Consider the following 13372-nt stretch of genomic DNA (forward strand, 5'->3'; position numbering starts at 1 on the left):
AAGCTGATTCTCACTGGGTGGCTGAGACACATGCCCATCCCTGAATCCATGCTGTGGCTGGGGTCCTGGGTCCCCCTGGCGTCCAGGAGAGGGGAGGGCATCCTTAGCCAGCTCATGGAAACTGGGGGTCTGATACCCCAAATAGAAGCAGAGAGGATGGATGCTGGTTGGGCATGTTCACCACACTTGGTTTCGGGACGAGCTCTTCTCCTGGTCCTCCTGATGTGAGAGCTCTAGGGCGGGATGTGTCTGGTGAACAAGGGATGTTGATGTTTCCTCTTAGGCCTTGGCTTTTTTACCTTGTTGCCCCCGCCTTTGAGGCATGATCAAAGCTGGGAGGCCATGGGGTCAAGAGCAGTCTCCATTTGTTATCCAAACAAGCAGGATATTCCCAGCAGCTGTCCTGCCCAGGCGCCTTCTCCCCAGGGTTATAGCAGAAGGTGGTAGCAGTGGGGGAGGGGGGACTTTCTTCTCATAAGTTTGTTTACTTCTGAGTCCTATCCTTTACCTCTTGTTGGCTCCACTGCTTTGTCTGGCTTAGTTAAATAAGTCTGGTAATGTTGTGAACGAAAGCATTCCTTTCCTGCAATTGCTGACCCTTGCAAGGCTCTTGCTGTGTAGTGCCAGGCTGCTGCTAAAGAAATGACGTTTGCTCTTGCTTCCATCTCTTACGGGAGGAAATCACCATCATTAGAACTCTGTGAATTCGCTTTAACTCTGGGTAAATGGTCGGCAGCCCATATGATGGAGTAAGATGCAGTTGTGGAGACAGGATGAGGTCACTGTCTACATGTTGAGATGGCATGGGCCTCCAGATGTGTTAGTTTGGGAAAAAGCATGAGGAGAGCGTGCAGATCAGCAATGCTCTGCACCATTGGAATAACCTGTTCCTACCCTCTCTGTGTGTGCTCAGTCATTTGGTCGTGTCTGACTCTTTGCAACCCCATGGACTCCCCATGGAGCCCACCAGGCTCCTCTGTCCATGGAATTCTCCAGGCAAGAATACTGGAGTGGGTTGCCATTTCCTCCACCAGGGGATCTTCCCGACCCAGGGATTGAACCTGCGTCTCTTGCATTGGCAGGTGGATTTGTTACCACTAGGGCCACCTGGGAAGCCCTCCCAGCTTCTCCAGTCTTCCTCCCAATAAACCAGAATCTCTGGAGGTGGAACTTGAGCCCTGTTTTGTTTTGAAAGCTCCAAGTGGCTGAGCATGCAGCCCGGGCTGAGAACCAAGGGTGTAGTCTTATAATCGTATGGATGAAACTAAAGGGGCATAGATGAAACCAAAGAGGAAGTAGAGAATTATACTCCACATTTAGGCAGGGACTCATCTGTGCTCACACACTTGCAGAGAATATCACTAGAAGACAGATAAGAAATGAGAAAGAGTAGTTCCCTCTGGTAGTGGGGTAGAGCCTTGACTCTCAAACATATGCTCATCAGTAATGTTCGAATTTTAAGCCTTAAGCATGAAAAACAGTTTAAAAAAGAAATCCTAACTGCGCACCCAAGGCCGGCCAGGCAGGCCTGGGAGATGACTCTGAGCTCATGCAGCTTGACTGTGCTGGGACCAGACGTGCCCACAGACGTGCACAAACCACCCACCACCCCAGCCACAGCTGCCTTCCTCTTGACTCAGCTGTTGAGAGTGACTTCTTGAGTGAGAGAGGTGACCAAAAGCCCAGTCATTTATTTATTCATTCATTGTCAATGTACTCATTCATGTTTTTATTAAGAATCAGATACGGGGTATCTGATGTGCCAAGCAAAGGAATCTGGTCTCATCCTCATGACTATACATGAAGTGAAAGTGAAAGTGTCAGTCGCTTAGTCGTGTCTGACTCTTTGCAACCCCATGGACTCCCCACGGAGCCCACCAGGCTCCTCTGTCCATGGGATTCTCCAGGCAAGAATATTGGAGTGGGTTGCCATTCCCTCCTCCAGGCAATCTTCCTGATCCAGGGATCGAACCAGTAGCTGATCTTGTCCCCATTCTGTGGTTGGGGATATCTGAGCTCAGAGATAATGTGTAACCAAGGTGATAATATTTGGATCAGGAAGACTAGCTAAAACAGAGATTGTGAACTGGCAGGACTCAGATGTCTTTGGATGGTTGGCATGGAGTTTTCAAAAAATCCCATCTGGCAACACTGGACCAGTGCGCCCAGGGCCATTGCTGGACAGAGTTGAGTATCCCAGGGATGGGCGTGTGCTGTCCAGTTCATCCCAGCCACCCTTCCTTGCTGTATTACACCAGACTGGCTTCACTCAGTCACATAGCCTGGCGTCTGTAGGGTTTTAAGTTTATAACCCTTGCAATAAAGTAGGTGCATGTGGGCTAAGTCCCTTCAGTTATGTCTGACTGTTTGTGACCCTATGGACTGTAGCCTGACAGGCTCCTCCATCCGTGGGAGTTCCTAGGCAAGAATACTGGAGTGGGTTGCCATGCCCTCCTCCAGGGGTTCTTCCTGACCCAGGGATCAAACCTGTGTCTCTTGCATTGGCAGATGGACACTTTACTGCTGAGTAAGCCCAATGGGGAGCTCACTGGGAAGCCCAATGAAGTAGGTAGGATGACCCAACCATTACCTGTCCCCTGGGGCTCTCAAGCTGAATTATCCTGTGGAGCATATCATTTCTACTCCAATCTGGCCTTCGGTCTGCTGGTTGGAGAACTAAGCTCTCTGCCTTTAAATTTCCTCGTGGCCATCAGGGGATGGGCTGTTGGTAGTGATGTATTTATGGAACAGATTTGCACAGTGGAGAATGAGTGAAATATAGAAAAGGACAGTCATCCAGCCTGGCAGGAATGTGGGGCAATGGAGCGAGAGGAGGTAAGAGTAAAGTTGGACGGTGGTTTCATTGTGAATGGATGCCAGCCTGTTGCATTTGAACTTTATTCTTTAGGCCAGTGCTGTCCAGTAATACTTTCTACAGTGAGTGGCCAGTACTGTAGCTTCTAGCTACATGTGACTGGTAAGCACTTGAAATGTGGTTAGTGTGAATGAAAAGCTGAAGTATTTTTTAAACAATGGATTGTTCACTTTATTTTTTAGAAACATATGTTTATTTATTTGACTGTGCCAGATGTTAGTTGGGGCATGCTGGATCCTTGATCCTCATTGTGGCATGCAGAGTCTTTAGTTGCAGCATGTAGAATCTAGTTCCCTGACCAGGGATCAAACCCAGGCCCACTCCTTTGGGAGCATGGAGTCTTAGCCACCCACTTGACCACCAAGGAGGTCCCAAGAACTGAATTTTAAATTTCATTTAATTAATTTAAATTGGCATAACCCCACATCACCTGTGGCTGCCATGTTGGACAGTGCAACTTTAGACGATAAGCAGCCAATGAATGTGTTGGAGCAGGGAGATAGTATCAAGCTGAGTTTTCAGAAGATGAATTTTTCAGGAGTATGGAGGCTGTATGGGGTGAGGGAAGTAGGCAGAAATAATAATTAATGGTGTTTAGTATATGTTAGGCACTTACTTTGTCCTCACATGACCTCATTTAACCCTCACAACAACTCTGTAAGAAAAGCACTATTATTTTTTTCTATTTTATAGGCTAGGAAAACAAGACACAACAAGGTCAGTGAACTTATGGTCATAGAGCTAATAAATAGTGTGGCCTGGTATCGTGTCCAGGCAGCTTGGCTGCAGAGTTCAGACTGTAAACCTCTCTAACCTGGAAGGAAGTAAATAAACCTTCACTGAGAACTTCCTTTGTGCCCTGATGTTGTACATTGATACACGATGTTTCATTTAGATTTCATAGCAATCACATAACACTGATGACCTTATCTCCTCTGTGATTATGGAAGCTTTGGCTCATAGAGATGAGACATCAAGGCAGGCTTATCAGTTTCGGGGGAAACCAGTTAAGGCGTCATTGCAAAATTCCATTTCTGAGTTACTGAGGGCAGTTAGGGTGGAATCAGCCGGGAGTGTACAGGAGGATATGGTATAAAAGATGTTGCGAAGGAAGAATCAGTAGGATTTAGCAACTGACTGGATGGCTGGGGTGAGGAAAGCGGGGGAGGATTTCTTCTGGAACAGTGAGATGAGTGACAAACACAAATGCAGCCACGCTGTATGTATGAGCTGAGAGTGTGTGGGCTCTAGAGGAAGACAAACGTGGTTTCAAATATAAGTGTGGCCACTGACTAGCTGGATGCCCTTGGGCGAGTCATTCCCCTCTGAGCGTCAGCATCCCTGTTGTTAAAGCACGGATCAAAACACCTTCCCCTGGGGGCTGTGATGGGGCTAAGCTGTAATAACCATGGATGTGAAAGTCCTTTGCCAATTCAAGTCCATGGGTCTTGTGATCACGTCATGCTTCTGAATGCTAGGGAGGCTCTGTGGAGGTGGTGACCAGGCCTGTCTGCCTTTGATCATGGTTCCAGAAAGCATGTGAGGGAGCACCACCTCATCTTGGACACTGGGCAGAATTTCATGCCTGTGAATCGTCTTTGACCCAGGAGGAAAGAGGGATCCTGCACACCCATTGCAAAGCAACATTTGCACACTGATGCCTCCACCTCAAATGCCCCTTTCCACCAAGAACTTTGTGTGTGTGTCTCGTTTGACCTTCACCACAACTTTCTAAGAGTAGATAATGCTATCTTTCCCATTTGGAGGAGATGGGGGCTCAGAGAGGCACAGTAATTGGGTGGATGTCCTTCAGCTTGTGGGTCATAAAATCGCGGTTCAGGGGACTTCCTTGGTGGTCCAGTGGTTAAGAATGCACCTTGTAATGCAGAGGTCATGGGTTCGATCCCTGGTCAGGGAACTAAGATCCCCCATGCCATGGAGCAACTAAGCCTGCGAGTTGCAACTGCTGAGACTGTGCGCGCCAGAGCCCGAGTACCACAGCTAGACAGTCTGTGCATCACAACGAAAGATCCTGCATGACATCGTGAAGATCCCACGTGCTGCAGCCAAGACCTCACACAGCCAAATAAGTAAATTAAAAAAAAAAAGTTTTTTTTAATGGGAGTTCAAACTGAAGTTCATCTGATCCAGAGGCCTGGCCTGGAAGTCTTGCAGACAGTGTATTTCTCTCTTGAGGAATGGCTGTCTGGGGCTTCCAGAGAGAGACGAGAGCTCAGGAAGGTGCTGAAGGCCCTTCTGTCTCTTATTCCAACACAGACATCTGCAGAAAGTGCTGGAATGTCTACCTCCAGTTCGTATGGATTCAGGGACAAAGATTGCTTCCAAAAGATGACAGTTGCCCATTTTAGACTCTAGTGAGAATAGGGTACAAGAGATGGATCGACTCCAAAGAGAGAAAAGAAAAATTGTAACGACTTGATCTAGTTTCCTCTGGATACAACAAATAAATTGTAATGGTTGGAGCTGGGCATTTGGGGGTGGGTGCAGTATGAGGCAGAGTTTGGGTCCCGTTGCTTCCTGGGGGCAGATACTCCAGAGAGGTCTCTTGGGCTTTTGTCTGTAGTCTTCTGCTTCTGGGATCATCCAAGTGTTTCTGATCCTTGGCTGGCATATCAGTTTCCTATTGCTGGAATAACAAATTACCACACACTTAATGGCTTGAAATAACAGATTTATTACCTTATAGCTCTGGAGGTCAGAAGTCTGAAAATAGGTCTCACGAGGCTAACATCAAGACAGCAGGATGTCAAGCTGTCAGCAGGACGTCATTCCTTCCGGAGCCTCTGGGGACCGTCTGTTCCTTGCCTTTTCTAGCTTCTAGACACCGTCCACATTTCTTGGCGTGTGTTCGTTTCCAGCAGTGGCATCACTCCAGCCTCTACTTTTGTAGTTGTACCTCCTTCTCTGACTCTGACCCTCATACCTCCCTCTAATAAGGATCCAGTGGCTAAGATTCCATGTTCCCAATGCAGGGGGCCTGGGTGTTCAATCTCTGGTCAGGGAACTAGATCCCACATGCCACAACTAAGAGTTTACATGCTAAACGTAAAGATCTCACATGCCACAATCAAGATAGAAGATCCTGCATGCTGCAACTAAGACTCAGCCCAGCCAAGTAAATAAATTTTGAGGAAAAAAAAAGAAAAAAGTATTCTTTTTATAAAAGGACTCTTGTAATTGCATTAAACCCACCAGGACGTGTTAGTGTTATTCGCTCAGTCATGTCTGACTCTTTGAGACCCCATGGACTGTAGCCTGCCAGGCTCCTCTGTCCATGGAATTCTCCAGGCAAGAGTACTGGAGTGGGTAGCCATTCCCTTCTCTAGGGGATCTTCCAGACCCAGGGATCAAAACCAGGTCTCCTGCATTGCAGGCAGATTCTTCACTGTCTGAGCCACCATTCACACATTCCAGGGATTAGGGCGTGGACATCTTTGGGGAGGTTGGGGGAAGACGTTATTCTACCTATAGGCCTATGACCCTCATGATTTTAATGTAGCGGGAGGATTGGAGATAAATGGTGCTTGGAACGTTGATCTCTTTCTCTGCAGGAGCCAAGGAGCAGTTCCCTGCCCCTTGTTCTAAAAAATGTATTTATTTATGGCTCTGCTGGGTCTTCATTGCTGTGCTGACTTTGCCGTGGTTGCAGAGAGCAGTGGCCACTCTTTAGCTGTGGTGCATGGGCTTCTCAGAGCGGTGGCTTCTCTTGTTGCAGGGCGTGGGCTCTAGAGCACGGGCTCAGGAGCTGAGGTGTATGGGTTTAGTTGCCCTGCAGCACGTGGGATCTTCCCAGACCAGGGATCGAACTCTTGTCTCTTGCATTGGCAGGTGGATTCTTCACCACTAAGCCACCAGGGATGCCCAGCAGTTTCCCCTTTTAAAATAGGTCTTGCATGCATTCTCCCACCTGACACTCAGACATTTGCAGAGCTCATCTGATCCATATACATTTGGGTTTGAGACTGCATCATGTAGTCCTAATAAAGCATGACTACTAGTTAGATTCAGAAGGCTATAGGCTGCAGGCTTCTAACCTCTACGGGTCATGGAGTTGTTGCATAAACCATGAAGCATCTAGGAATTCTTGGTTCTTACCAGGTACCTGTTTGAAAGCAAGACCTGGTACGTGTTTCAGCAGTTTCTGTGAATGCTGGCTCTTATTTAAGAAAAGCTAGTCTTACCCTGAATTTGCCAAACAGAAATGAGGGGGTGTTTATTTGTATCACAAAAGGATTTAGTTTGTTTCTTTAAATAGCCTAAGCCCTACTCCTTTTCTTTGAAGTGTTTTAGTTAATGGGAAATTTGATTTGCAGAACTTTTCAGAAACACGCTATGTAAAGTAAATGCCTGCACTAGAAGCTCATCAACTTCCCAGCCTGTTCCCAGCTTCTCTGTAGAGCACGCTGGGGTATAGCCAAGACCCTTGGCATACTGAGTCCACCCAGGTGGAGGTAGATTGTTTATTTTCATGGCTAATTGGAAGGCTGCCCGAAGAGACCTTGTCAATGACTAATGTAGTCCTACCCTTGACCATGGTGGTAGAATGTGGAAGGCCAGCCAGGAGCTATAGCTAGCATTAAGTTGATTGGGTTTTCTTCTGTTTGTGTGACTGATAATGCCCATTCTTTGTTGATTCATTCACCGAATATTTATTTACTCAGTATGTGCCAGGACATGTGGTAGACACTAGGAAGCGAGAGATGAGCTTCCCTCAAAGAGAGTAAGGATGGATAACATCATAACTGATATTTTAGATATTCTGAAGAAGGGCTCTAGACTAAAGTAATTGCTTATCAGTGGTGTGCTGGGGGGAGAGGAACTTTCCTAAACATTTCTGGGTTAAGGGAGAAGTGAAAACTTCAGTAACAGGCCAATTAGAAACTTACAACAATGGTGGCAGTATAAAACATAGGATGTGGCCAAAGCTGTGCTTGAAAGTTTTTGGCCTTAAGATGTTAAACTTTTAATGAAGAAGAACGGGAAGAAATTAACTGAGCAGTCAGTTCAAGAAGCTTTACGATGAAAAAAAAAAAAAAAGAAAGAAAAAAAAAAAAAGAAGCTTTACGATGAATAATGAATAACAGCAGGAGACATTTGTTGCATACTCATGGTATGTTAGGCTCAGTTCTGAGCATGGATTATCTCATTTAATTCTGACAATACTGCTGTGATATGAGTATTATTACAATTATCACCATCATTTTTCAGAAAGAAAACTGAAGTACAGGCAGATAAGATAATGTGCCCAAACATTATAGTTTGCAAATGATGAAAACAGCATCAAAACCTGGCCATCTGACTCCAGAATTCATACTTGCAACCTGATAAATAATATAAGAACAAGTACAAATAAAATAAGTAGGACAAGTAAAAGTGAAACTAACAGTCAAGTAAGAAAAAGTAAAATTGAGAAATATATTCATCATTTGCTTCTTTAAAATGAAAGAATAATAAAATGGACACTAAGGAAGATAAACCTCTGAAAAAAATAAAAAGAGAGACTCCTCAACAATATAATAGAGGAAAGCTTGAGAAAGGGCATGGCACCATCTCAGATAAGATGATGCAGTTGAAACACATGGAGAAGAACACTGTGGATAATTCCAAAGGAAAATATAAATTCCCAAAGTTAGTTTGAGAAGAGCGTGAGGGAGAAACGAAGCTGGTAAAAGCTCCAAGCGGGACAGGACTCTTTGCTCGTCATCCCTTTTATTCCACATTGTTCTGGAAATTTTACATATGGACATATAAAGGGAAACACCAGAGGCATATCTATCAGGGAGGAGGAAAGAAAAATGTTATTACTGGGGATAATATGATTCTCTACCTGGAAAACTCAAAGGAAGCAACTGAAATCCCACAGCAACTCTCATGAATTTTAGAAATACTTAGAAAATAAATACTCTGAAAATTTATTGCTTTCCTATTTGTAAATGATAACCACTTGGCAAACAAAATGGAAAAGATGTCAAAATCACAATAGCAGAGAAGTAGGACTTCTCAGATAATACTAAGTTAGAAATATGTAGAACTATAGAGAAAATTGGATTTCCCAGGTGGCGCTAGTGGTAAAGAACCCAGCTGCCAATGCAGGAGACATAAGAGACATGGGTTTCATCCCTGGATTGGGAAGATCCCCTGGAGGTCATGGCAACCCACTCTAGTATTCTTGCATGGAGAATTCCATGGACAGAGGCGCCTGAAGGGCTACAGAATCCATGGGGTTGCAAAGAATCGGACACGACCAAAGCAACTTAGCACACACACACGCATAGAGAACATTAAATACTTTACTGGGAGACATAAAATAAAATTTTAACAAGGGGGCACTCTATTCCTGATAGAAGTACTCATTGTTATGAAAGTGTCAATTATCAAAGACCCAATAAATTTTTTTCTGGGGGTGAGGGTAGGGAGCTGACTAAATACAATTCCAATAAAAATTCCATTGGTATTTTTAAAAGCTTAATAAACTGATTCTATAGTTCACTTGGAACTTGCAATGATTGCCAAGAGAATATTGAAAATAAGGATAATGAGAGAGGACTTGCCCTGCCAAGATATAACATATTATAAAGCTACTATAATTAAATCCTGTATTGCTTTATTATAAGACAGATCAGTGGAACAAAACTGCAGGCCCAAAGACAGACCTCAGTGTATATAATTATTTAGTACATAATTAGGTTGGCATTTGAAATCAGTGATGAGGGGATGAATTATTCAATAAAAGATGCTGGCACAATTGATTACCTATTTGGGAAAAAAATGGCAAGTTGAATTCCCATGTCATTTCAGATACAAAAAAAAAAAAATTACAAATCGATGAAAGTTTAAAGTGCATATGATGCCAGATAAAAGTAAGGAGAAAAGAATGGTATTGATAGGAATTTGGATCATATGGGAAGGCCTTTTGAAGTGTAGTTGGACTAAGTTTTCTTTGTCCAGTTTTTTTCTTTTGGTAGTCTGCAAGTTATTCTTGTTAGCACACTATTTAAACTTACAATGTCCTAAATGCAGTTTCTCCATACCTATTAACTCTTGAGGAATAAGACAAAGATCTTAGCATGTTGCAATTTTATAGTCTTTTTCCCATCTCTGTCTCTTAGAACTTGTTCCCCCACGCTCACCTTGCTTTTGTTTTTGTTCTTTTACCACTGTTTTATGCCTCTTTGATTCATTTTGTTGCTTTTTTTGTGGACTGTATATTCTCTATTACTTTGTGGGAAGTAAATTTTCTGAGTTCTTGTATTTTGGAAATGTCTTTATTTTGTTCTTTCACTTGAATGCTCATTTGGCTGTGTATGGGATTTTAGGTTCAAATGACTTTTCCTAAAACTTTGACCATGTTGCTCCACTGTATTCTATTTTTTTTAATTAAAAAAAAAATGATTGCCACAATCAATTTAGTTAAATTTTTTTAAGATTTTTTTTTTAATGTGGACCATTTTTAAAGTCTTTATTGAATTTGTTACAGTATTGCTTCTGTCTTATGGTTTGGTCTTCTGGCCGCGAGGCATATGGAATCTCAGCTCCCTAACCAGAGCTCGAACTCAGACCCCCTGCCTTAGAAGGTGAGCTCTTGACAGTCGGAAGTGCCTCCATTGTATCCGAGAATTCAGAGTTGCAGATGAGAAATCTGATGTTAAAATTATTTTTGTTCGTTTGTCAGTAACTTTCCTGTCTTCTTTTCCTATCCCGGCTGGACACATCCTCACAGCGATATCTGAGCTGTGGTAATTCTCACTGTTATAGTCATTTTTCTTTTTATTCATATCTATTGACACTTGATAGTTTCTTTCCATTTAATGGCTCAAATCCCTCTTGATCTTTAGAGAATTTCCTTTCATTTTCTTCAATTACACCTTCTTTACTTTTCTTTCTGTTCTTTCCTGGACATCCTTCTGTATAGATATTAGAATTTTGAGATCTGTTCTGCATGTTTTGAGTCATTTCTTTTTTTCTTTCTTGCTTTTTTTCTTTTTTCTTGTTTTTTTGCATAATTCTGGGGAAATCACTCAAATTAGACTTCCAATTTGCTAAGTTCCTCTTTAGTTGTCCTCCATTTTGTATCAGCCCAACCACTGAATTTCCAGTTTGGGCAATCGTATTTTTCATTTCCTGATCTTTGTTTTTCTTTGACTCTTAGTTTCAAAATGAAAGTAGGCTTATTTCCCTTGATATTATGTAATTAACATATACTCTTTTGTCAACATTTCAAACAATATAGATGTAAGGGATGTATAGATGTATAGTAAAAATAATCTGTAGTCCTTTTGCCCAGAGATAACCATCATTGGCATTTTTTGGCCACTGCTCATATATTACTCTCAACATTCACAGACATATAGGCGTAGAGGACTTCGCCACTCACAAGAAACATATATATGCTGTTTGACACAGATGTCTTTATACAAAGCATATATTACTTACAAAATGCAATAAATAATAACAGAAAGAGGAGAAAGAAATTGACCCCTTTGGAACTCTTCTTCTTCTCTTTAGTTTTGCCATCTTGTGGAATCTTGGTTCCCTGACCAGGGATTGAACCTGAGCCCCTGGAAGTGGAAGCATGGAGTCCTAACCACTGGACTACCAGGGAATTTCCTCCAGGTTCACTAATAATCAGTCAAGACTAATGTTTTTTTCCCAACTATTACCCTTTCTGTCTCCTTTCTGTCATATTGAATTATTTTGAATTGAATCACTTTATCCATAAAGATTATAGGATGTATCCTTAGAAGTAAGAATAACAAAAAAATCATAATACTCTTATTATATAAAAAATTATAATTCCCTAATACCAATAGCAAAAATTCCCTCATATTATCAAAAATGAATACATTCATTTTTCTGATTGTCTCATAACTATTAAAAAAACTATTAGTTTATTTAAATTAGGACCCAAACAACGTCTACATATTGTGTTTAGTTAATACCTTTTTAAAATCTCTTTATTATGTTCCTACTCTGCCCTGCTGTTTTCCTCCTGCAGTTTTCTATTTTCGTTTGTTTATTATTGGTGTTTTGAGCAGTTTTAGGCATATAGAAAAATTGATTGAAAATACAGTTTCTGTACATTCCCTCAATCTCATTCCCACCCTAGTTCCCCCTATTATTAACATTTGCAAGTGAAATAAATCAGAAAGAGAAAGAGAAATACCATGTTAACTCACTTGTATGTGGAATCTAAAAAAAAAAAGAAACCCAAAACACCAAAACCAAGAAGTGAACTTGTGGATACAGAGAATAGATTGGTGGTTGCCAGAGATTAGGGTGGGGAGCAGGTGAAATGGGTGAAAGTGGTCAAAATAAAAAAGTTCAGGGGATGTAATAAATAGCATGGTGACTATAGTTAGCAGTACTGTAGTGTATATTTGGGCTTCCCTGGTGGCTCAATGGTAAAGAATCTGCCTGCCAATGCAGGAGACGTGTTCAATCCCTGGGTTGGGAAGATCCGCTGGAGGAGGGCATGGCAACCCTCTCAAGTATTCTTGCTGGGAAATCCCATACAGAGGGGCCTGGCGGACTCCTGTCCATGAAGTTGCAGAAGAGTCGGACACAACGACTGAGCATGCAGCGTATATTTGGAAGTCACTAAGAGAGTAAATCTTAAAAAATCTTATCACAAGAAAAAAATTTACAACTATGTGTGGTGATGGATATTGATGACTTATAGTGATGATCATTTATAAATCTACATATGGAATCATTATGTTATACACCTGAACCTAATATAAGGTTATATCAATTATACGTCAATTAAAAAATGAAGAGAACTATATTCAGTACCCTATGATAAGTCATAATGGAAAATAATATTAAAAAATGTGAAAAGATGAAATAGCATGCCTTAGAGTGTTGTTAGAAATATTAAGTGAATTAATATATGTAAAGCACTTTTAAAGAATCTTGCATTAGTGTGGTACATTTGTTACAATTGATGGACCAATATTGATACATTGTTATTAACTAAAAGCCATTGTTTATAGCTGTAGGTTCTCTAAATGTAGTTGTCACTACCATGTCATCCATAGTCATCAATATAATTAGTAATTTGCAAGTTGTGGCACCAGTGTACCCCAGGAGTTTGACTTCAATAGAAGACAAGGGGCAGAAGCTAAAGGCATTGTTTATTTGATTATAAAGCCTTTGAGTACAAAGTCCAGGCCTAATGATGTCTTCCTCTCTTCCCCTCCCTTCCTGCTCCCCACTTCCCCTCTCCCTTCCCTCCTACCCTCATTTTCTCTTTTGCAGTCTGCTGTTTTGTCGTGCACAAGCGGTGCCATGAATTTGTCACCTTCTCCTGCCCGGGCGCTGACAAGGGCCCAGCCTCTGACGTAAGTATCGGGCACTGGTCACCTCTCTGTCCACAGTCAATGCATCCTTTTGGGTGACTGAGTATATGGAGTCATAAAGTCAGTGTGTCACGGTCCCTCCAGCCTCTGAGACTATTTTTATCTTAATGGGAAAAAA

The 13372-nt window shown here is 42.2% G+C and overlaps 1 protein-coding gene across 3 annotated transcripts in view; it reads left to right on the forward strand.

The window, feature by feature from the left end:
- Nucleotides 1-13372, forward strand: part of PRKCB (protein kinase C beta) — a 367525-nt gene that overhangs the window by 149865 nt on the left and 204288 nt on the right. For all 3 annotated transcript variants that reach the window (XM_061153030.1, XM_061153028.1, XM_061153029.1), the window contains exon 3: nt 13154-13236. In XM_061153030.1, coding sequence (XP_061009013.1) covers nt 13154-13236 — 83 coding nt within the window. The remainder of the gene's footprint in view (nt 1-13153; nt 13237-13372) is intronic.

This window comes from Dama dama, chromosome 10, assembly GCF_033118175.1.
Source record: "Dama dama isolate Ldn47 chromosome 10, ASM3311817v1, whole genome shotgun sequence".
Lineage (NCBI taxonomy): Eukaryota > Metazoa > Chordata > Mammalia > Artiodactyla > Cervidae > Dama > Dama dama.